The following is a 22,741-nucleotide window of genomic DNA, read 5'->3' as shown; positions in this document are numbered from 1 at the left end:
TGATATCTCACCTAAATCTCCCCTCTTTCAGCTTAGAACAGTTACCCTCATCCTATCCCTGCACTCCCCGATGAAAAGTCCCTCCCCAGCTTTTCTGTAGCCCCCTTCAGTACTGGAAGGCTGCTCTAATGTCTCCCCGGAGCCTTCTCTTCTCTAGGCTGAACAAGCCCAATTCTCTCAGCCTGTCCTCATAGGGCAGGTGCTCAAGCCCCAAGATCATGTTTATGGGCTCCTCTGGACTCGCTCTAACAGATCCATGTCTTTCCTGTGCTGAGGACTCCAAAACTGAACACAGGACTCCAGGTGAAGTCTCACCAGAGCAGAATACAGGGGCAAAATCCCCTTCCTCGCTCTACTGGTCGCTCTGCTTTTGACGCAGCCCAGGATACAGTTGGTCTTCTGGGCTGCGAGCGCACATTCCCGGCTCGTGTCGAGCTTCTCATCCACCAACACCCCCACAGTCCTTCTCCGCTGGGCTCCATTCTCTGCCCAGCCTGGAACTGCGCTCTCATAGACCCACGTCCCTCCCGGTACCGACACCCCGAGCCCTCCCTGCCCGGGTCCCCGCATCCCGCTACCAGAGCAACGGCGCCCGGGAAGGGGGTCACGGCCCCGGAAGAGCCATGAGGCAGGAAATGACGGATTTGGGGACCGCCCGAGGCCGAGTGGTGGTTTTTTTTTTTTTTTTTTTTTTTTGGTTAAAAAAAAAAAAAGGGAATTCGAATAAAAAAGGAGGAGGGCCCTGGGGGGAGGGGCGGAACCGGGTTGGCCCCGCCCCGCTCGTCCGCGCCAGGAGCTCCCGAGGCCGCCGCAAGGTACCGCCCCCCCCCCGGGGCCCCCCGCCCCGCCCGGGGCCCGCGCGCGGGGGGCGTGGCGGCGGCGGCGGTGGCGGTGGCGGTGAGGGGGCTGCGGTAACGCCGGCGTGCGTGGGGGCTGGGGGGGGGGGGGGGGGGGGGGAGCGGTGCTGCGAGAGCCTCGCCTCGCTTTGCACTACACTGCATTGCATTGCACTGCACTGCAATGCATTACATTGCATTGCACTACCGAGCCGTGCCGTGCATCGCATCGCATTGCATTGCACTACCGAGCCCTGCCTTGCCCTGCATGACCTACCCGTGCCGGCTTGCTGCAGGTGAGGCCGGGCCCAGGGCGCGGGTGGCCGGGGCGGGCTGCAAGTTGACAGTGGCGGCGCCGCAGCCATTGTCTGCCCGCCCGGCCCCGGAGCAGCTCTCTCCCGCAGGACGCGGGCAGGGCGCGATCGCTGCCGGCTGTAACTTGGGTGCCCGGGGCGGGTCCCGCCGGGCGCCGCTCCCCGAGCATCCCGAGCGGAGCCCCCTCGCCCCGGCGGCTTCGCGCCTCTGCCGGCGTGGCTCGGGGACCGTGCCCTGTGCCGACAGAGCCAGGAGTGTGCTGTGGTCCTGCCTGCCGAGTTTTCCTCCCCCAAACCCCCAGGAAAACCGGTACGAATTGTTGTTTGTTAACTTGGCCTCTTGAGGACGAAGTGACAAAAGCGGCAATGAGGTTAGAAGATGGTCTGCAGGCAGCACTCGCGTGCCTGAAGGAATGAATGGGTTGAACGAGGAAAACGTTCTCTTCTCCTTCCTGCAAAGTGTTCAGTGACTACAGGAGGTGTTTGGCCTGACTCCTCTGTTGTCCTAAAACCCGAGCAGCCAGGATTTTGTGCAAAACCTGAATAAAACAATGCCTCTCGTGGTGTTGTAGAGATTGCCTTGTTGTACATCAGATCCGCTCTTCGGACAATGCTTCTGCTTGTTGCACTTGGTCTGGAAGTTATATACGGGCCACCTGTGGCCAGCACCCTGATCCATTGGGAGGTGTCCCTGCCCATGGCACGGGAGTTGGAACTGGATGATCTTTAAGGTCCCTTCCAACCCAAACCATTCTATGGTTCTATGGCGTTCTTGGTACATGTTGAGATCAGCAGAGCAGGTTAGTTACTTCGCTGGCTGGTGCTTTCGTGCTTGTACTGCTTCCTGGTTTTGGCTGTTCTCCTTCGTTTTTGCTGTCATTCCCTGCCACGGTGTTAATAGGCCTTTGTATCCTTCCATGTCTGCCTTTTGGCTGCAATTCGGTGTTAGACTTAATCCAATTTAGCTGTTATTGGAAGGTTAATTTCCAGTAAGGGCCACATTGTTTCCCTCTTCGGGTGTTGGGGTTTTTTTTTGGCTTGGGATCTACTGATTAGTTTGCAAGGTATGTTAAGTCCAATCTTTTGGAAAACTCTTTTTTTTTTTTTTGGTAGGTTATCCATCTTGTGGAGTCAAGTGATTTAATAAATAGAGTTTTGTACAAGGAGGGCAAGATGCTCTTGGAGGAGGAGAGATGATGAAGTCCATGCTGTTTTCTGTGAGAATAACCTATGCTTAAATGGGCTTACAGTGATGTGGAGCTGGCATCCTTAGATGAACTTGTTCGTGGAAATACTGTGCCTTTTCACTTTTGTGATCGGAAAGGGTTTTGCTGGATAACTATCCTTGCTATGAGTGACTTAAAATTCTTAATGGTCCCTCTGCAAAGAGAGTATGCTTCTCTATCCGTGCCCTTAAAAGGCGTTTTGCCTACACAGAGACCAAAATTTTTTGATGCCTCTCATCCCAGAGGTGTTTCAGTAGGACGGTGTTTGTGACCTGATTTTAAGATTCAGATCAATGTGGAACTCTCAAAAATGCTGGAAATTTTAAGAAGCAATGCTGCTCTTTACTGAGGAAACACATCGGTGGAGTGGAGCAGCAAGTCAGAAGCCAGATTTCTCCTTCTGGTGCAGCTGTTAAGAGTAAGGGTATGTGCTACAGCTAAGCTGAACCTTAGTTACTTTTCTCTCTCACTGGCATGCTCTTTTCTCTCTCAATGGCATTTGTGGCATCACAAGTGAGCTAATTCACCTCACTGTTCTGACAGAAAATGACATGTAGTGTAGCTTTTCTGCAAAGTTAACAAGTTGATCAAGTGAGCACCAGAAGCAATGTAAATGCTGGGAGGAACCTGCACGGGGAAGTTGAGAATGGACAAGAGAACAGAAGTTGTCTTCTAATGGTAGCTGAGCTACTAGATAACTTGGTGTAATGTGGATAGCTTCACTCTGACTTGCATTTTAACTCCCTTGAAAGTACTTAATTTATCTACCACACTTCCTTTCTTCCTTTCTTCCTTTCTTCCTTTCTTCCTTTCTTCCTTTCTTCCTTTCTTCCTTTCTTCCTTTCTTCCTTTCTTCCTTTCTTCCTTTCTTCCTTTCTTCCAAAAAGTCTATATTCTGTCCCTTCTCAGTTTATTTATTTTCAGGCTTCCTTTACTTTCTTTTTGGTGCTGCCCCCTGGGGAAGATAAAATCTTTAAGGCCATTGTCTTCTCTGGAGCTTTTATATTCCAGATAGGTGTATTGACCAACAGTTTCCAGCTGTAATAGAGTTGTGCCTGAAGACAGTCGTGGCCAGTTAGGAAGGTGTGTGTCTCCGACTGGCACTACTGAAGCAAATGAGGAAGCCAGTGTTGCATTAGTAGGGAGGTGCCTGGGCAGGACCTGAGGGCAGAGGTAAATGCGGGTGGGCCAGCCAGGCTTGACCAGCAGCTATCTGCTTGTTGATTATAGAATTTTCCAGATTTTGAGGAGCAGGTTCATAGAAGCAGTTCCTTGATTTAGCCAGCTGTTCTCTGCGGTGTTAATGGTGTTGTCCTTACTTTTGCATATCTGCTGCCCTCAACACCATTCCAGAATTTAAAAAAGTTATCTGGTAGAGACTATTGTTGCCTCTCTTTTTCTGCTATGTTGGTCTGTTTGTTTATGTGCCTGGGAAACATTGTGTTTGGTGGAGGCTGTGAAGCTTACAGTCTCTGGATTTGAAAAGGTGTAGGTACAGGGGCTGTGCCTGTGATATGGGATCCTGGAAGAACAGAGGTCTCATTTTGAGGTCTCTCAGATAGGTTGTAGGTGCGCCAGGTGATGTTTTGGAAACAAGCAGGCTGTCAGTCATATTGAGACTGTTGGAAACTTTTTTTTTTTTAAATCTTACCTGGAACAATAACCTTCTAAAAACTCCTTTTTTTTCCCCAGTGGAATTGTAAATAAATCTAATAATTTCTGTGCTTTCCCTTTTCTAACTCTAATTCCTCCTACTATTACACTCCGTGTAGCCCGTATTTCTTGCTGCCAGGAAACTCCCTGATCATCCCAATGTGTTACTCTTCTGCTAAGTGCTCACTTCAGTCTCACTTCTCTTCCTCCTGGCTGAGAAAAGCCATCTCCAGTTCTTTCTCAGTCTTGCAGTTCACCACAACTCTTCTTTCTGCTGCTGGAAGATCTCTCATGATCTCTTTAGAAGCTTTTCCCTCACAAGTGTTGCTGATGAACCCTTCATCCACTCTGTTTCTGACTCCATTCCTCCTGAAAGCAACTTGCCACCACAGGTACCAGTGTGGGAATATAAAAGAAGACTGGCAAGAAAGTATTGTAAAACACACCTGAGTGACGTAAATCATGGTAATCATTGCCTAGTCTTGTGTGCTTCACAAGTAGAACCTTTTGTGTTTAGATGACATGGGCCTGTGATAAACCCAGGGCTATCCTAGAAAGCATGCTTGAGATTTCTTCCCTGCTGTGAGAAAGATCAAAGCACAGTGGAAAACTGCTCTACCTTTCCCTCATAAAATACAGTCAAAACAGCAGTTTTGGGATTCACAAAGCAAGGAGTAAGCAAGGAGTAAGTTCCACAGTGCCTGCATTCCTTCTTGCATTTCCTCTGCCTGGGTGCTGTTTCAGTTACCCTGTTCCATGAGGTAATGGAAATAAATTTACTCTTGGCATTTTATCTGTGGCTTTGTGGTTGTTTTTGCGTCCTGCCTGCGTTCAGGTCACACACCAGTTTCCACTGAAGTCATGGTCTGTCAGGAGCAACAAGTAGCTGGAAAGTCCATGTGATCAGGGAGAGAAAGAAACAGTCAAGGGCTGGGGCTAAACTGGGAAAGGGTGGGACCAAGTTGGTCTATCTGCAGTAGGGCAGCTGAGTTGTGGGGTAATTATACCTCTTGCAGCACTGGAGGAAGAGAGATTCAGAAGTTGCCAAAGTGCAGTGGGAGGTGGGAAACAGTGCAGTTTCACCACTAACCTTGAAGGAGAAGTGATTAGGTCTGTAACCAAATCACAGTCTGAATGAGCTGCAACTGCTCCTTCACTCTGTTGCCTTTTTAAGGGTTCAGGGTATTGTAGCTTCCAACTGTAGCATGACAATAAAAATATGAGAATGTGCGTGTTACATTTCTGACTGCAGTAATAAAAGATTTAAACTGCAAGTATAATTTCTGAATGATTTCAGACCCTGGCATCCCTGGTCGTCTGTGTTGTAGCAAAGCTGTGCAAGGAGCCTGATACTGGGATATTCCAGTAAAAAAGCTGTGAGATGTGGTTTGATTGCTTCTCTAGCCTGACTTAGTTTCCAATTCTCTTGATGTAGATCTGGATTCCATCTCAGCCTGAGTTCCTGGAATCCTGTCACCATGGAGACTGAAAGTGAGCAGAACTCCAGCTCTACCAGCGGGAGCTCCAGTTCTGGAGGAAGCACCCGTCCTCAGATATCGCAGATGTCTCTCTATGAGCGCCAGGCAGTACAGGTGAGACGTGGTTATGTTCTGAGATGGGATGTGTGTCAGTGGAAGATGGCAGTGAGCACTTCTGTTGTTCGCCTGAGTTGTTGTATGTTAGGGTGGGAGCATGCTTGAAGGACTGTTATGTATTTAGATTTAGAAATTCTTGTGCTTGGCCTTACCTTTAGTTCCTGTAGCCTGATACTTTGCTTCATGTTTTGTAGGTTACTCCTCCAATGTCCAGCCTCTTAGATTTAATCTGTGCTGTGAACCAATAGATTAGTTTTAGCTTGCTGTTCTAGAACAAGTAATTAATCTTATCATCCCAATTCCTCTAAATAGGAGACGTGTATGTATATATGTAATATATCCTCCATATTTACATTATACCGGAACACTTGTCTCCATGCTTGAGCACACGCATCCACAAATTCCTGAAGTTGATTAAAGTCTTGCAAGTGTGCTTGCCACTGTCCTGGAATACACCTGTGATTCAGTCTGTTACCAAATTTGTAGCTGTGCTGCATATTTTGATGTGCTAATCTAGTGGCTTTGTGTTTTTCATGGGGTCTAGGGATGGTCTCGTGGCTTCATCACTCTCTCTAATCGCTTTTCAAGGGCATGCTATTTTAGACAATTGGGTTTTCTTTTTCTAGGCCCTGCAGGCACTCCAGAGACAGCCCAATGCAGCGCAGTACTTTCATCAGTTTATGCTCCAGCAGCAGCTTAACAGTGCCCAGCTTCACAGCCTGGCTGCTGTCCAGCAGGTGAGTTGCCAAGGGGCAGAAGGAGAGAAATTGGATCGTTCTGTGGGGAAGATCTTGAGATTGTCTCTTTGTACGGTGGCTTGTACAGCAAGGTCCTCCTGATCGATGATTAGGCAACAAGTCCCTAAACACATTGTTTAAAGGTAATGCTAACAACTAGTAAAGTGGAAGCTTGATGCAAAGACTTACTTGATTTTCAGATACAGAGCAGTGGAAGATAAAATATGGCATTCTTATAAGGAAACTTGCACTTTACAGGCATACGATGAGTCCTTGCACCTTCCCTAAATAAAAGATGGGTGATTAAGTCAGCGGTGGATGCAGTAGCATTTAAAGACTGCCTTAAAGTGAGCCGTGGATTGTTATTTCTCTAAGAATAAACATGGTCTTGTCTGGGTGAGATTTTAGGTGGTATCTTGTGAATTTTATGTCTTAAAAATTAGTAGCCCATGCTTTCTTTACCAGTTACTGTCAAGAGGGATCTGGGGTAGATTTTGGCCAACCAGAAGGGTGTTTTTTTGACCAAGATACATTTATACAAATCAGGATATTTTGTGGTCCATAATCGTCGAGTGATTTTTTTTTTTTTCATTAGCAACTTTGCTCACCTACCAGACTTTATTATCAATTGAAGATGGATTATGTGTGATGTGAGTACAATCCTATCTGTGCAACTATTGCCATCAGTAGCTGGTCTCCTCTTAGCCCAGGACTTAATTGTTCTCAGAGTCCCTACCTGCAGTTTTATTGCATAGAGGGAATAGAATCCTCTCACCAGTTATGCACAAATTTTAGTTATAAAACTAGCTAAACTCTTAGAGTGGAATTCCCGTGGGATCATGGTGGTGAGAATCTAACAATATTTACATTCCTCCACTAACCACATGTGCTGTAATTTGAAACTTGTTACTTGGAGTGCTATCACTGCATTGTTACTAAACTGCCAAACTAGCCCCGCAAATGGGTAGTATTGTGTGGGATGCCTGGTTGTTACCAAAGTGGATTGCTGCATCAGGATGAGGGTTGCAGCGTGTAGCATGACAAGCTGGGGCAACAGTAGGAAACGTACACGTGGAAGGACCAGAGGTCATGCACTGTTAAGGGCATGTTGTCCACTACCTTAGGTATTATATAGGACTGAACTGCATGAAGAAGAAGAGGTACCTTGCTGAGTTGCTGCACCTGATTTGTAAGGCTTGGCAGGGATTTGTAGTGGTTAAATTGTGCTCCTGTTCTCAGGAATGAAAGATGATGATGATGGGACTAGGTATTCTGACAAAGCCAAATATCTGGGCTGGATTGAAAAGTTTGTTCCAGTTATTTATTTCTCTGTCAATCTCTTGCAGGCTACAATTGCAGCCAGTAGACAGGCCAGCTCACCCAACACCAGCACCCCACAACAGACCACTACCACCCAGGCCTCTGTAAGTAATTGCTTCCTCATGCACATATCAAAGCCTCCCCCCTGCCTTGTTCTTTCTCCTCTTTGTCTTTTAGGAGGCAGTCAGCCAGGGAAACACAGTTTCTGAGAATGCTAGGAATCGATAAGATGCAGACAACTTTGAGAATTTAGGGTGCTATTGTTGTCAGTGGGGGTTGAGGAGACCAAAGAAGGTTCCAGAGTGGTAGAGGCCTCTTGGCTGGAGAGGTGGACACCAATCTCTCTTTGGCTGGAGAGGTGGACACCAATCTCTCTTTGATGAGGCTTTAGGGAAACATTGTCACAGATTAGAAATTAATCAGGATTTCTAAGGAAGAGGAGTCATGAGCACTTGAAAGGGAATGTTTCTTATTTCTTGGGCAGAGTAGTAGTTTGTTGAAGAGGAAACGTGGTTTTGTAGTGAGTATTGAGGAACTGGGATTTTTTCACAGGGTAGATGAGTTGGTAGGGTAGAGATTACTTTATGGGTTTTTTTTTTTCCTTTACTTGACAGGATGGAGAAAACTATGCATTTCATTTGGGTCTCCTATTGCAATGGCATGCTAATGGTGATACTCAGGCTCAGCATACAAATGAAGTTAGCAACCAGGGCTTTGACTAGTTTAAATTGCATAGCTACTTAAGAAAGACCTTTTTTCTTCTCTGTGTGATACAGGAGAAAACTGTAAAATATCTGTTCTGGCTGTACCCCAGTAAGTGAATTTGTACTTATTTCCTCTCTCTTTATACATGATTTGGGGCTTTTCTCTCTTTTAAGATCAACCTAGCCACCACTTCAGCTGCTCAGCTGATCAGTCGGTCTCAAAGCGTGAGCTCCCCCAGTGCCACAACCTTAACGCAGTCTGTGCTCCTTGGGAATACCACGTCGCCACCTCTCAACCAGTCACAGGCCCAGATGTACCTCCGGGTAAGAGATGTGTGTACAAAACTTGTCTTGACCACTAACACCACTTCTTGGCCGCTTCAGTGTTTCCCTTCTTGGGATTGCAAACATCTTTGGACTAACTCTTATCTTTAAGGATGATGCAGTGTATTTTAGATTCAGGTGGAGAAGCTCTTGTCCCCAAAACCACAAGTTTGACTCTGGGCTCAGCTTTTGAGAGTAGATGAGCTTTGTATTGTGTGGTCAGGTGAGATTGTCTCTGCTCTGCATAGATGTTAAAGATCCCAGGTCTCTGCTCTGCATAGATGTTAAAGATCCCATGGCACTTCTCACTAGAGTGTAAATGTGAAATGCGTGTCCTAGACTTGGATATAGCTCATAGAAATAAAGGTACTCTTCTGGTTCAATGGTGGAACAGAGAGATGATAAATAACCCTCTTCTACCACTGCTGAGCTCAGGAACGTAAGTCAGAATTTGTGTAAGTCTAGAAACATACCAAGATGAACAAAATACCTCAGCCTTTTAATCTGTATAAAATGCTGCTAAACAGAAAAAAATAGACTTTACTGTAGTCAGTGTGGTGTTTGTTTACCTACTTGGAAAATATTTTCTATGTCTTGGTTGACTTTAGATACAGATTTTAATCTCCTTATTTTCAAGCAGCCTGCTTCTTGGGTGTATGTCTCTTACCGCTGTTTCTCTACCAGTCCTGGATGTATACCTGAAAATTAAATGATACTCTAATCTTTTAGCCAGCTGTGGGCAGTCTGTGGGAGTTGTCCCAGGCTTACAGTTGATAAAAAAGTGCTGTTCCCATTTTCGTGCTCCTGAGGATTACATTCAGTGCTACAGTGCAGGGAGGGTTGGGGGTTTTGCAATGCGTGACACTGGAGCCCAATGTTGCTTTGTAATTTGTTTGCTTGTGGTTTGCTGTCTGTCTTTCTCTCTTTCCCTCCATTTTTTTCATTCCACATCACCTAACCCTCCCTCAACAGCCACAGCTGGGGAACCTGTTGCAGGTAAACCGGACCTTGGGCCGCAACGTGCCTCTTGCATCCCAACTCATCCTGATGCCCAACGGGGCCGTGGCCGCTGTCCAGCAGGAGGTGCCACCTACTCAGTCTCCTGGGGTCCATGCAGACACAGACCAGGTCAGTGACACCCTCTCCTGGAGTTCTCTCCTTCCCCTCATCTACATCACTCCATCCTCTGGTTTCTGTCTCTAGTGGTTCCTGTGTAGCAAATTAGTTCTGTTTTGTCCCCAATGTGTGTCCTTGTGCAGGCAGGAGATTCTGTTCTCTCTTGCCACCATTTTTCAATGTCTGCTTTTTGCCCTCAGGGGTGAGATTATTTTTCTGCTTAACACTTCTGGGGTGAGCAATAGTCTGCATCAATCCGGTCCTCAAAATTTCTCAGTTGTCCTTGTGTGAAAAGAATTGTTCAGCATTCAGTTTTCAGTCACTCTGCAGTGAAGAGTCTTTGCCAGTGGTGGTATTCCTTCACCCAGTTGGTTTGTTGTTGTAAAGATGCCAAAGACCGAACAGGCCACAAAGTCTTTGCTCATGCATTATCTATAAGTAATTCTCCAGGTCAGGGAGCTGCCATACCTTCCTATTTGCCTTGTCCTATCCCAGTCATTTGTGGGATTTCCAGTTACCTCTTATTTTTCTTGTATGGAGTACTTTCTTTGAAGTAAGGTCAACAATGATTGAACCTGAAGATAACACTGCATTTGGAGGGAGAGTAAACATGGAGGATGGCAGCATCAAAATGCAGAGGAACTGGTGAAAGCAGAAGGGCTACAGGCCATGAGTATGTTTGTGGGCCTCCTGAGTGGAAAGCCCTGCACAGAGTGAGGAGACAGGTGGCACAAAAATTGAGAAGGAATTACAGATCTTTAAAGGGATATCTCGATGCTTTTAGAGCCATGCTAAACTGAATCTTACCAACCCAAGGGCAGGGCAGGCAGGTTGAAGGCTGACCCATACCTTGGGCAATGGCAGTCTCCTCACATCCTGTTCAGAAAGTGCCACGAGATCTTTAACTTCCATCAGAGAATGGGCAGGAGAGAGTTTAGGATGATGCATTTCCTGGAGAGAGCTGTGCCTTATGGTGTTAGCCAGCTTCCCACGTGAGACTTGAAGCATTGACTTAGCTTGCATCCCAGAAGAGCGTGCTTGTGCATTCTCTGCCAGACTTCCAGCAAGTAATGTACATACAGCAAACAGCTTCTGTTTTGTATGTGTTTCTAGGTGCAGAACTTGGCTGTGAGGAGCCAGCAGACCTCGGCCACTAATGCCCAGCTCCAGGGCTCTGCTCAGAAGGCAGCTCTGCCAGGAAGCTCCCAGGCTTCGGGCTTACCACAGGCCACCAACACGGGCCAGACCTTGGCAGTGGCTCAGGCCTCCTCTGGCAGCACAGGCCAGTCCCTCAACTTGAGCCAGGGGGCAGCTGGCAGCAGTGGTGTCTCTGGGGGTGTGGTGGCAAGTGGTGGGAGCCAGACTTCAACGGGATTGAGCCAAACCTCCTTGGCAGGTGCTGCTGGCAGTTGCCAAAGGAAAGGCACAGGAGTGGTTCAGCCATTACCGGTAGCAGCTGCCCAGGCTGTGACTGTCAGCCAGGGAAGCCAGACAGAGGCAGAGAATGCAGCCTCAAAGAAGGGTGAAACGGACAGCGGTGGACAGCAAACAGTGGGCATGAACCTGACCAGGACGGCTACACCAGCACCCAGCCAGACACTGATCAGTTCAGGTAAATGCAGACCTGTTCCTTCTCCTTGAGCCCACTGGGCTTTCACAAGAGAGTGCCATTTGAAAACCCAGTGGTGAGAGGTTTCCCTCTGAGCTCCCAGAGGCTGGTCTAGGCTGTCTCCTTATTAGCAAAAGATGTTGATTTAGTTCCCCGTGTCCTCTGCCAGCATGCTGTCAGTCATTTTTTTTTGAGCTTAATGACTCAATCCAGGGCAGTGTCTGCCTGCCTTTTTTTGTTGTCTTTTGTTCCCACCTACACTGCTGCTAAATTTTGTGCTCTCTTTTCCCACTCTCTGTTTGTGTAGCCACATATACACAGATCCAGCCACACTCGCTGATCCAACAGCAGCAGCAGATCCACCTGCAGAAGCAGGTAGTGATCCAGCAGCAGATTGCCATTCATCACCAGCAGCAGTTCCAGCACCGCCAGTCCCAGCTCCTTCACACAGCCACCCATCTCCAGCTGGCCCAACAACAGCAACAGCAGCAAGCACCTTCTCTGACCCAACAGCAGCAGCAAGCTCAACCTCTGCAGCAGCAGGCTCCACCTCAAAACCAGCAGCAGGCTCAGACCCTTGTGGTGCAACCTATGTTGCAGTCCCAGCCACAGCCAATGCAGCTCCAGCAGGACAGTCCATGCCAGCCAGCCACCAAGTCACCTGTTCCAATTCAGTCAAAATCTCTGGTCACTCCTATCAAACCACCTCAGCTTGGGCCTGCTAAAATGTCAGCAACTCAGCAGCCTCTACCACACATCCCAGTGCAGGTGGTGGGTACTCGGCAGCAGGGCTCAGGCCAAGCGCAAGCGCTGGGTTTGGCTCAGATTGCTGCAGCAGTGCCAACTTCCCGGGGAATGCCAGCTGTGGTCCAGCCTGTTTCCCATGCCCATGCTGCTTCCTCGTCATCATCTTCAGGTCCAGCATCTTCACAGGAAGCTCCTCCTGTCACTACAGGGGTGAATTTGGCACAAGTTCAAGGCACAGCCCACATGGTAAAGAGCCCAGCCTCCTCTCCAGTTGTAGCTCAGATGCCAGCAGCATTCTACATGCAGTCTGTCCAGTTGCCAGTAAGTGATACCATTGAGAAGGAGAATAGCATATGGATTCTCTTTGTTCATTCCTAGGACACCAGTTGCAGTCCAGGCCCAGGTCAGTGGGATGGGATGGGTAAGGGATTTGGGTAAAGGAATGTGGAGATATTTTTCCTCTTGAAAACAGTAATTCCAGTCCAATCCGTGGGGTTATTAACTACAAGCATTTCTCTTCCACATTATCATTCAAAGACTTGCATGGTGAGATGAGACTCAGACCCTGTCCCAAATGGGGTAGCTGTCCGCATCACATACTAAATATCACGTTTAAAAGTGTGGTGGGTTGCCTTTGGCTGGTTGCTGCGTGACCACCAAGCTGCTCTGTCACTTCCCCTTCTTTACAGTATGTGGGGAGAAAATACAACAAAACCCTCATGGATTGAGATTAGAACAGGGAGATAACTTACCAATTACAGTCACAGGCAAAACAAAATAAATTTAGGAAAATGCCAATCGATCAGAGTAGGATAATGAGAAATAACAAATCTAAGAAACCTCCCCTCCTTCAGGGGCCCAGCTTCACTCCCAAGTCTTCTACCTCCTGCCACTCAACAGTGCAGGAGGGTGGGAATGGGGGTTGTAGTCAGTCCATCACATGTTGTCTCTGCCACTCATTCTTCCTCATGCTTATCTCTGGCTGCAATGTGGAGTCCCTACCATGGGAGACAATCCTCCATGAACTTCTCCAACATGAGTCCTTTCCATGGGCTGCAGTTCTTCATGAGCTGCCCCAGCATGGGACCCTTCTACAGAGTGTGGTCCTTCGGGAACAGACTGCTCCAGCATGGGTCCCCCATGAAGTCACAAGTACTGCTAGCAAACCTGCTGCAGTGTGGGTTCCTCTCTTCACAGGGTCACAGGTCCTGCCAGGAGACTGCTCTGGTGTGGGTTCTGCATAGGCTGCAGTTTCCTTCAGGGCATATCCATTTGCTCTGGCATGGGGTCCTCCACGAGCTGCAGGGAGACAGCCTGCCTCACCATGGTCTTCACCATGGGCTGCAGGGGAATATCTGCCACAGTGCTTGGAGCACCTCCTCCCCCTCCTTCACTGGCCTTGGTGTCTGCAGGGCTGTTTCTCACTCCTGTCTCCCATCTGCTGTTGTGCAGTACTGGTTACCCTTTCTTAAATATGCTGTGACAGCAGTGCTACACCATCACCAATGGGCTCGGCTTTGGTCAAGTGGTGAGTCCCTCCTGCAGTGTGTGGAACTGGCTCTATCAGACATGCGGACAGCTTCTGGTGTCTTCTCACAGAATTCACCATTGTGGCCCCCACGATACCAAAACCTTGCCACATAAACCCATTACAAAAAATAACTGGCCTCTTTGTTGTCTCTCTCAGGAGAGAGATGAGAGCTGAGTGGGCCATGAAGACTGAACTCTTCCCTCCTCACTAGGTGTGGATACTTCCAGGTCAGAGACCCCTTGGTGTGTGGTACCAGCCACTGACTCTAGGCCTCAGGGGATCCCCTTGTAACAGGCTATGCAGTGGAAAACAAACTTGGCTAATGTTCCACAGGCCTCTTCCATACTGCTTTGAATTGTCCAGCTAGGGCCTGCCTGACTCCCTGGGATGATAGCACTTTGCCAGCTCAGGTATCCTTGGCTGGTTGCTGAGACTTTTATGAACCCTGGCTACTTCTTCAGGAAGGTGTTGCAGGATCTGCATGATCTCTAGAGTGGGGGGACAATTCTACTTCCATCCAACGTGTTTTCATTAGACTAATTGAAACTGATCTGATCTAGCCAAAGGCCCGTTTGGAAACTGCTGGGTGACTGCCATTCCATTTCTTTCTTCCTGGAATAATCCCTTGAGGTTCATGCAGTGTCTTGGTATAATAGCAATATCCCAGTTCATGTTGATACATGAAGCTTTGCTCCCTGCTAGGCAAATGTTACTAAGTAACAGCTGTGTACTGTGAGGGAGCTGGAGGCATTTCCCAGAGAAGGAACCAGGCTGGAGATGAATGATGGACCAGGATGCATCTTCCTTTTGCCTTCATTCTGTCTTGTTCTTTTCTTTGGGGCTCCTGTGTCTGCTTATGTTTTCCTCTTTATTCATGCAGGCCAAATCTCAGACCTTAGCAGTTAAGCGCAAAGCAGAGTCAGAGGAAGAGAAGGAGGAGTCACCCAGTGTCACTGCCCTCCTGCCTGCCAGGTCCTCTCCTGTAACAGACGGTCCCCAAAATGTGGAAGAGAAGAGTGGCCTTGGAGGTGAGGTACAAAGGAGAGTTATGCTTGTGCATGCTAATAAGCCGATCTCATATTCCATTTGAAGTAGATGGAGCAAAGGTGACTTGACTTTTGTGCTGTTAACTTTCCAGATAAATCTGATCCTGCTGCCATTGCAACAACAAATACTGCCTCAAGTGAAGGAGCATCAGTCACCCCGACTTCTGCTCCCAACCCAAACCTGGCAATGGTGTCACGTCAGATAGGAGACTCCAAACCTCCACAAGCCATTGTCAAGCCCCAGATCCTCACGCACATCATTGAGGGCTTTGTCATCCAGGAAGGAGCAGAACCCTTTCCGGTAGGGATTCTCTGCTGCCAGGGAAGGCGGTGTAGCATTCTTTAAAGGGTAGCGGACAGAAGTTTCTTTCCTGATGTTTCATGTCATTTTTTTTTAGCCCAAGACACAGACAGTGAGGGGGAAGGTAAGGAGATGTCACGCATGGAACAAGGCATTAAGACTGTTAAAGAGAGTGGAATGGAGGAAGTAATGCCAGTGTGATGGAACTGTTTTTAGTAGTCCCTAAAGCAATGTTTTATGCAGAAATTATCAGAAGGTTCTCACTGATTTTTAGTGAATGAAAGCTGTACTGCATTTTAACAAGCAGCAAAATTAAATTAAAGCAAAAAAGGGGAAATGCAGTTGCATGAAATCACAGGTTATTCAGGCAGAGAGTACTCGGTGATCTTTGAATGAACCACCGTGCCTGTGAATCAGGAAGGAGTAATAACTTTGTTCAGCATATCTCCTTCCCTAATGGGCAGAGGGATTCTTTTGAGATGTAATAATGTGTGAGCGGAATATACCTTGTGGAGATTTGTGGACGCAGAGAATCTGTTACTGATGAGCCCCACTGTTTCTCATCCTGTCCAGGTGGGTTGTTCTCAGCTGCTGAAAGAATCTGAGAAACCGCTGCAGGGAGAGGCTCCTTCTGGCCAGAGTGAAAACCTGTCCAGCAATTCTCTGGGAGGGGACAATGCTTCTGTAGGTGAGTTTCAGCACTAGGAGGCCTAGCTAGTGTTACTGAAAGTATCTGCTCTCTAATACTGTATTACTAACTTCTATAGACTCGTATTCCTTCCTGCTCACTCCTTAGCGACTCCAGCTGTGGACTGAGGATCTCCTCTTCATCAGTAAGAGAATGCAGTACTTTGTTGGTGTTGCTAATATGACCTAACACTGCGTTGGTAGTAAGCAGGAGAATCTGAACTGTTTCAGTTGATAATGACTCTGGAGGCTGTGGAGGATGTGTGGACACAACAGAGTCCCACAATGAAGATTTCCCCCACAGCCTTACGAGATATGAGGGACATGCTACTCTTTTGCTTGCTCAGCAAAATGGTACTAATGAGGAGGAATAAACTGTTCTGTTCAGTATCCTGGGTCCTAATTAGTGGAGCTTCTGCATCTCTTTCCTAAATTAACTGCTTAGTAGATTCATTAGAGAATAGTGCTTGGAACCTGTCTGCTCAGAGGAAGAGTAGTGGAATGGGGAATCGTTGTCTGTGATCTGCTTCAGTTCAAATCATCTATTGGTGTGTATCTCTCTATCTCACCAGAGCTTGATAAGAAGGCAAACTTGCTGAAATGTGAATACTGTGGGAAGTATGCCCCAGCAACCCAGTTCCGTGGCTCCAAGAGGTTTTGTTCCATGACCTGTGCTAAAAGGTAACAGCAAGACATAAATTTTCCTGACAATACACTCTCTGGAACTGGGCATGTGTCTCTTCTCCAGGTAGTTTATAACACTTCAGTACATCTTATCCGCCCTCCATGGGATGCACTGGCAACAGAGATTGTTTAGGACTCTTAAATGATTTGTGAATGCTTTTAGGTCTGCGGAGGTGGATGTAGTGATGATTGTAAACAGGATTTCTGACTTAGAAAATGAAATGGGAAGTGGGCCCCAAAGAACCTCTTTTCAGTCAAATGTGCACTTGACTAAACAAATGCAGAGGAACAGAACATGATGATAAAGAGATGTTTTATCTCCATTTAGAACAAGGAGAAGTGGTAAGTTTAGATAGTTGCTGTTTCCTAACTGCTGCTGTGCTTCTACTTATTTGAGGTACAATGTCAGCTGCAGCCATCAGTTTCGGCTGCAAAGAAAGAAAATGAAGGAGTTCCAGGAAGCTAACTATGTACGTGTTCGCCGACGGGGACCACGGCGCAGCAGCTCTGAAATTGCTCGAACAAAGATCCAGGGCAAGCGCCACAGGGTAAGGACATAGTCCTGCCTGCATCTGTAGGGGCAGATACTGGTGTAAAAGCTGTCACTGCTGGATATACCACTTTCCCACAGTTGGTGCAGTCATACAGGACATGACACGTGCACACTGACGCAGTTGTTACACAAGGCACGGTGAGCTGTTCTAATTGCTCACTGACTGCAAAACATGGATACGCACTTGTACTTGTTCTGCTCACTCCCTGTGTCTCGGAGGTCTTGGTGAGTTCAGCTGACAGCCTTGATAGAAAACAGTCCGCTTTTCCCATTTGATTAGCATTCTTCCACATAAATGATTTGAGTCAGATTATAGAAGAACTGAATGAACTTCAGTGCTGACATGAGGAAGAGAAATGGACTGGAGGAGGATAAGGAAGACGAAGGGAGGTGAGAGTGAAGTCTCTCCTTTTTGGTATTAGAGAGCTCTTGTGTCAGCTGCCCCTGGACTAAGACTGAGACAGTTGTCCCAGACTGTTGGGACAACTTTTGTTATTCCCAGTGTCTTGTTTTTCACCTTGTAATTGTAAATTTCTTAAAAACACCTTTTGTTTTCTTTTCTTATGGACTTGTAGGGCCAAGAAGATTCAAGTCGAGGCTCTGATAACTCCAGCTATGATGAAGCTCTGTCTCCTACATCTCCAGGACCGCTCTCAGTAAGGGCCAGTCATGGAGACAGGGACCTGGCAAATTCTAGTGTGGCCCCACCTACTCCAGATCTACATGGCATCAACCCAGTCTTCCTGTCCAGCAGTCCCAGTCGTTGGAGCGTGGAGGAAGTGTACGAGTTCATTGCATCACTGCAAGGTGAAGTTAAGATCCTCTCCTGCAGTCCTGTGATCCAGTAGCGCGGGGAAATTTGTTGGCTGTTTTTGTGGAAAGAAAGTGGTGTCAGTGATGTCTAATGCTTTTATTGTACTTCTGTACACGTATCTGAATTTGAGTAGGCCATACATGACTTGTACTCCCGAGGCAGTGACGGGGGCGTTAAGTTGGTTAGATTTCTAGCTAGCTTTCTGTACCCGCGAAAGGTCCAAAGAGTGGGAACAAGGATATAGTGCCTAGGGCACATCTGTGTCTTAGTGCTTATTTTTTGGTTTCAGGGTGCCAGGAGATTGCTGAAGAGTTTCGGTCACAGGAAATTGATGGCCAGGCCCTGTTGCTTCTGAAGGAGGAACACCTCATGAGCGCTATGAACATCAAGCTGGGACCAGCTCTCAAGATTTGTGCCAAGATCAATGTCCTCAAAGAGACCTAACAGCTCTGAAGCCAGAGGTCTCAATTTTGCTCTGACCCCAGGGCAACTGCCAGTTTTGGAGCATCCTGTTGGGGCAGGGAAGAATGGGACAGTCCCCTGTGGTCTTGCATTCAAGAAGAATGAGAAGAAATGTAACTGATTGAAACTGCCATGCACAAGCCCACATCTTGGTCTCTTAATGGTGCTACAAGGGGAAGGAAAACCTGGGGCCTTGAAACATGTTTCCTTCTTCCTGATTTTGAATATGCCTCTCACATATACCCCATAAAGATGGGAAGGGGACCTCTTTCTGCTTTAGCAGGCTTCTGAAAGGGAACTGCCCTTGCTCCTTTTTGCTACAGAAAGTATGCTAGATCTTAGTTTTGAGTCTTGTGCCAGAACTTGAGGCATAGGAACACCTGGCCCCATAGGGACATCGGGTGCATTTAGGAAGGGGAACTAAAAAATTCCAGGTGACAGAGGTGGAGAAACAAGAATTTGAGCAAAAGGGGCTGCTGTTGTTCCGCTCTTCAGAAAAATACCAAGGCTGTTCATGAATGAGGTTTAATAGCCATTCCAGCGTGCATACCAAACTTGAAGGCCTGTGGCAATAGGAGCTGCCTTACCTTTACTGCCTGCTATAGAGATGCAGAGTGAAGAGAAAGTGTTGCAGCAGCTATTCACTCCAGGTGCCACTCTCTGAACCAGAGGGGAATTTATCCTGAGTACTTATGACAAGGTGATGGGAAGATCGAAGGGGAGGGTTAGTATCTTACATTAGGGAACCTGCAGCAGTAGGTTTGTCTCCCCATTGTGGTAGGGCATGATTTACAGATCCAAAGCAGTCTCCAGGAGCACCAAGGCTCTTTATAAAATGGGCTGGGGTTTTGGATTTGTTTTGGGGTTTTTTTTTTTGGTTTTTTTTTTTTTATTTTATTTTTTTATGTGTGTTCTTTTATCAGTTTGTATTATTTTTGTGTCTGTCTTCATTCTCAGGAGAGCTTTTGAGATAAAGTTTAAGCTGGCAGGATTGTATTGCCCCTGCCTCAGGCTATTTTTATTTTTTCATTTTTTTTTTGGTGATGTTGCAAAACAAATATTTCTCAGTTTAAAACAAAACCACACCTTCCAACAACTGAATACTGATCCTTTAATACTCCTTCTCCTTTCTAAGGGGTAGAATTATGTTACAGGCTGAGTCACTCCATTTCTGCCCCTCTAGGTTTGGGTTTGTTTATTTTTTAAGGACCAAATATGGTATTCTGAACTCTTGTAACCAGATTGCCAAAGGTGAAAACCTGGGCAGAGGAGTTCTCTTCCAGAAGCACCTCTGCTTCAAACAAATAAACAGGGAAAAAAAATGAAGAAATTACACAAAGCACGAGGAGGTAAGTGCCCCCTAGAGCCAGATACCTGAAAGCAAGATGATTTTATGGAACTGGCTTTTCTGTTTTCAGAAGTTTCAAGTGAGTATTGGTGAAACATAAGATTGTTTTCTTTGGAAAGCACCTACTGTTGTGGGAAAGCTGTAGTGGCATGGGAGGAGGCCTATTAGCACAGGTAGGAAAACAGGAGAGATCTTTGGAACAGGGTCTTTATGAAATCATGTTAGAAAAAGAGAAGAGGGAAATGTCTTAGAGGATGGATAAAATGAGGCAGCAGCTTCCTGGTCTTAACTGTACTGTTGAATCTCACTTAACTGACATCCTTGCTCCAGTGTGAGAAGATAGGTCCAAACAAAGGTGCATGTGCTTGTACCCTGATAACACTATTTGGTCTGATGTAAACTGCAGGGAAGGGAAGGGGTAAGGTTAGAATCTCTTAACTGCAGTCAGCAGAGGAAGGCTGCTGCCCTTAAACTATTTTGTCCTTAGCAGGCTGGGTATGATCAAACTTCTGTTTAGATTGAGCCTTGGCAGGACAGACAGGCACCTACACTGCCTATGTTACTAGCTTCTTCTGAGAACTGGACTTCATTTCAGTCGAAGGGGATGGTTTCATTTCTTCATTTCATGTTTAATGTTCTTAATAAAAAATGCTTGTTCAGGCTTTGCCAGTCTGCCTGCTTCATCCCCGCTTGCTCCTGAGCATTAACCTACTGTTTGAAAAGTATGACCTTCATCAAAAAGTTATAGAATCATAGAATAGTTCCAGTTGGAAGGGACCTTAAAGATCATCTCATTCCAACCACCCTGCCAGGCTCCACCTTCCACCAGACCAGGCTGCCCAAGGCCCCATCCAGCCTGGCCTTGAACACTTCCAGGGATGGGATATCCACAACTTCCCTGGGCAACCTGTTCCAGTGTCTCACCACTGTCATTGTGAAGAAATTCCTCCTAGTCTAAATCTAGTCTAAATCTTCCCCTCTCCAGTTTATACCCATTGTCCCTTGTCCTATCACTACATGCCTTTGTAAAGCGTCCCTCTCTAGCTGTCTTGTAGGCCCCCTTCAGGTAGTGGAAGGTCGCTACAACATCTCGGAGCCTTCTCCAGGCTGAACAAGCCTAACTCAGCCTGTCCTCGTGTGGAAGGTGCTGCAGTCATCTGATCATTCTTGTAGCCCTCCTCTGGACCCATTTCAACAGTTTTGTATCCTCCTTTTGTTGAGGATTCCAGAACTGGACACAGCACTTCAGATGAGGTCTCTCAAGAGAGGAATATGGGCAGAATCACCTCCCTTGACCTGCTGGCCATGCTTCTTTTGATGCAGCCCAGGATATGGTTGGCTGCCTGGGCTGCGAGCCCGCCTGCTTGTGTCAAGCTTCATATCGGTCAGCACGCCCTAGTCCTCAATCCTCCTCTCAATCACATCATCCCCCATCTTGTATTGAAACTGCAGATTGCCCTGACCCAGGTGTAGGACCTTGCACTTGGCCTTGTTGAATCTCATGAGGTTCTCACAGGCCTGCCTGTCCATCTTGTTCAGGTCCCTCTGGATGACATCTTGTCCTTCTAGTGTGGCAACTGCACCACTCAGCTTGGTGTCATCTGCAAACTTGCTGAGGGTGCTCTTGATCTTGCTGTCTATATCATTGATGAAGATATTCAACAGCACTGGTCCCAGTACGGACACCTGAGGGACACCACTTGTCACAGATTCCCATCTGGACTTCAAGCCATTGACCACTACTCTCTGAATACAACCATCCGACTACTTAGCCACTAAACAGTCCATCCATCAAATCCGTCTCTCTCCCATTTAGAGAGAAGGATGTTGTTGGGGACTGTGTCAAAGGCTTTACAAAAGTCTAGATAGATCATATCCACAGGTTTTCCTGTGTCCACTGCTGCAGTTGCCTAATCATAGAAAGCCACTAGGTTGGTTATACAGGACTTGCCCCTGGTGAAGCCATGCTGCTGGCTGCCATTAATCACCTCCGTGTTCTCCATGTGCTTTATCATAGCTTCTAGGAGGATCTGTTCCGTGATCTTCCCAGGCATGGAAATGAGGCTGATAGGTTGATAGTTCTCAGGGTCATCTTGTCTACCTTTTTAAAGACGGGAGCAATATTACCCTTTTTCCAGTCACCAGGGACTTCTGACTGCCATGACTTTTCAAATATCACGGAGAGCGGCTTCACAACCACATCAGCCTCGGGACTCTGGAATGCATCTCATCAGGTCCCATAGACATATATGTTCAGGTTCCCTAGGTGGTCATTTTTATCTTAATTTTTATTGCTCCAGGGAAATAGAAAGCATGGGAAACTTCTTATCTGTAACTACCTGAACTTTTTGAGTTTGTTTACCGTGGGCATATGCCTCCCTCTTAAGCCCTAAGGGAACTGGAGTGATACATGGTTGCAACACTGAAAAGAAAAGATCCCTTCCTGGTAAAAGTAGTTACAAAGTAACGCACAAGGTATCACGCACTAAGGACCCCTCATCCTTGGATAAGTATGATGCTCTGGCACCAAAAAAAGCTTGTGTTACATCAGCACGCTTCACCATTTTTTTTTTGGTCATTTTATTTTTGAAAGTTGTGTTTTGTACAAAAAAAAATTACCTTAAACACCACCATGGAAAACAGTAACATACTTGGTGACTTCCTATTTTTCCCATGTTAGGAGAAAGATTGAGACTGTAACATAAGTCAAAGGAAGCAGGAACTGTCTGCCCAGTCTAAACCCAGCAAGAAAGCAGGGCCATCCCTTTTCCTTCAACAACACTGCTCAGACTGCTTTGGCAGAATTAAAATACACAAACCTTGTTTGTAGTTTGCCATTAGCAGTAGTGTCTTGCTTATTTACAGTATGTCCTCAACAGTGACAGCCTACAGTAGGGCAGAGTGGGATTGCTTAGAGTCTAGCTCCTCCCATAAAAACCAATTAAAAATCAAAGTGCCAAATTCCTGAAGGTTCCCATCAAGTCTCAGAACTCAGCTGTTGCTGCTTTTCAGCAGGGCCCCTGGAGAATGTTCTTTCTCACTCCCAGCCAGTGGCAGTATGCAAGTACCATCTGCACAGGGCAAGTATCTTAAGACTGGTCTTCACTATGCTTTAAGGGTAAAGTGATTTGTGA

General features: G+C 46.9%; 1 protein-coding gene across 5 annotated transcripts; it reads left to right on the top strand.

Annotated features, from left to right (window-relative positions):
• Positions 1-767: 767 nt before the first annotated feature.
• PHC1 (polyhomeotic homolog 1) lies at positions 768-22,687 on the top strand. Of its 5 annotated transcripts, none has more exons than XM_054069361.1 (15): positions 768-815; positions 5,465-5,621; positions 6,251-6,361; positions 7,708-7,785; positions 8,560-8,709; positions 9,682-9,837; positions 10,939-11,437; positions 11,742-12,502; positions 14,593-14,740; positions 14,851-15,059; positions 15,633-15,747; positions 16,319-16,427; positions 16,828-16,978; positions 17,559-17,790; positions 18,087-22,687. In XM_054069361.1, exons 2-15 carry the CDS (start codon positions 5,508-5,510, stop codon positions 18,239-18,241), a joined length of 2,988 nt encoding a protein of 995 aa, XP_053925336.1. In that variant the 5' UTR covers positions 768-815; positions 5,465-5,507; the 3' UTR covers positions 18,242-22,687. The 5 variants fall into 5 exon arrangements, with proteins under 5 accessions (XP_053925336.1, XP_053925345.1, XP_053925328.1 ...); XM_054069370.1 differs by lacking the exon at positions 768-815 and adding an exon at positions 879-885; XM_054069353.1 differs by lacking the exon at positions 768-815 and adding an exon at positions 883-922.
• The last annotated feature ends 54 nt before the right edge of the window (positions 22,688-22,741 follow it).

Source organism: Cuculus canorus, chromosome 1 (assembly GCF_017976375.1).
Source record: "Cuculus canorus isolate bCucCan1 chromosome 1, bCucCan1.pri, whole genome shotgun sequence".
Taxonomy (NCBI): Eukaryota; Metazoa; Chordata; class Aves; order Cuculiformes; family Cuculidae; genus Cuculus; species Cuculus canorus.
The sequence above is the reverse complement of the archived record's forward strand: the minus strand, read 5'-3'. Positions and strand labels throughout refer to the sequence as shown.

Coding starts and splice junctions, on each gene's coding strand:
- PHC1 (XM_054069361.1), top strand. CDS start 5,508: ATGGAGACTGAAAGTGAGCAGAACTCCAGCTCTACCAGCGGGAGCTCC. Junction 6,362..7,707: donor GCCTGGCTGCTGTCCAGCAG/GTGAGTTGCCAA, acceptor AATCTCTTGCAG/GCTACAATTGCAGCCAGTAG. Junction 17,791..18,086: donor GTTCATTGCATCACTGCAAG/GTGAAGTTAAGA, acceptor TTTTGGTTTCAG/GGTGCCAGGAGATTGCTGAA.